This window comes from Octopus bimaculoides, unplaced genomic scaffold (genome assembly GCF_001194135.2).
Source record: "Octopus bimaculoides isolate UCB-OBI-ISO-001 unplaced genomic scaffold, ASM119413v2 Scaffold_114754, whole genome shotgun sequence".
Lineage (NCBI taxonomy): Eukaryota > Metazoa > Mollusca > Cephalopoda > Octopoda > Octopodidae > Octopus > Octopus bimaculoides.
Window position 1 is genome coordinate 14,912 of NW_026363081.1, and position 1,125 is coordinate 16,036.

Genomic DNA, 1,125 nt, shown 5'->3' on the forward strand with positions numbered 1-1,125 from the left:
TTATACGTCTATACGGCCAAATTGCGTCATCAGTGTTTCGTTAATCAATGATTTTCCGTATCAGTAGAACTTTACCAATGACTTTTCTTTTGTGTCTGTTACCGTTCCACTTCAAAGGAAGTCAGTGTCATACGGAATGTAGACGGGATTTCTTTATCTTTTAACTTTTATTTCCATTGATATATTTTTGGCATCTTTTCTCATTTCTATATTCCTGCACTTCCGTGTCCTTCTTTCTCAATGGAATGTTAAAAATAACTTTATGGTATAGTCGTAAAACAAAAGAAAAACTGAAGATTATCCAGCAGTGCTCGGAGTCTACTCACCTGAAAACGGGCAACTATACAGTTATTTTTAAATCATGTTAATGCAATAATGTGTATGATGTATGTAACTTCCAGCAATCACCAGCTGATAATGATGCACTGAAACAATTGTAGTGATTAGTAATAAAAGTTGTTTATTCCATCTTCTCATATTGAAACTTATTAAACACACTCATACATATCTGTGTGTGTGTGTGTGTGTGTGTGTGTGTGTGTGTGTGTGTGTGTGTGTGTGTGTGTGTGTGTGTGTGTGTGTGTGTCTGTGTGTGTGTGTGTGTCTGTGTCTGTGTGTGCGTGTGAGCGCACAGATAGCGCAAATATATTATGAATGTCTTCGGACGGCAGAGTCCATAGACTTGTGGATATAATATTTTTAAGTACATAAGTATTTATTCATGTCTTTACGTTCTGAGTTTAAATACATTCAAGGTAAACTTTGATTTTTAAAATCAGTAAAATAAGTAATCTCAAGAACATCGATTATTTCTTCCCACAAAATGGATGACTTGATGCCAACTTAAGTTTGTGTATGTTTGTGTATATGAATGCGCATAAGGATCATTTGTGCACGTACCTCATCAACTGAAAGATGGTCCCAGAAATCGAGAATAGTATGTCGGAAGAAGTTAGGACAGAAGCTACCTCTGCATTCGTCCACATTCCAGGACGAAGGACTTCCTATGTTATTAAAGGAATCATAGACTTTCGAACCAGCACCCATTGATAAGGCATATGCTTTGATCCATTGACTATCTGAAATAATAATAATAATAATAATAATAATAATAATAATAATAAT

General features: G+C 35.0%; 1 protein-coding gene across 1 annotated transcript in view; it reads right to left on the bottom strand.

Moving 5' to 3' along the window:
- The window catches only part of LOC106880085 (uncharacterized), a 12,243-nt gene extending 11,170 nt beyond the window's left edge, over positions 1 to 1,073 (bottom strand). The window contains exon 1 of the mRNA XM_014929899.2: positions 901 to 1,073. Coding sequence (XP_014785385.1) covers positions 901 to 1,047 — 147 coding nt within the window. The 5' untranslated portion in view covers positions 1,048 to 1,073. The remainder of the gene's footprint in view (positions 1 to 900) is intronic.
- Between the last annotated feature and the right edge of the window lie 52 nt (positions 1,074 to 1,125).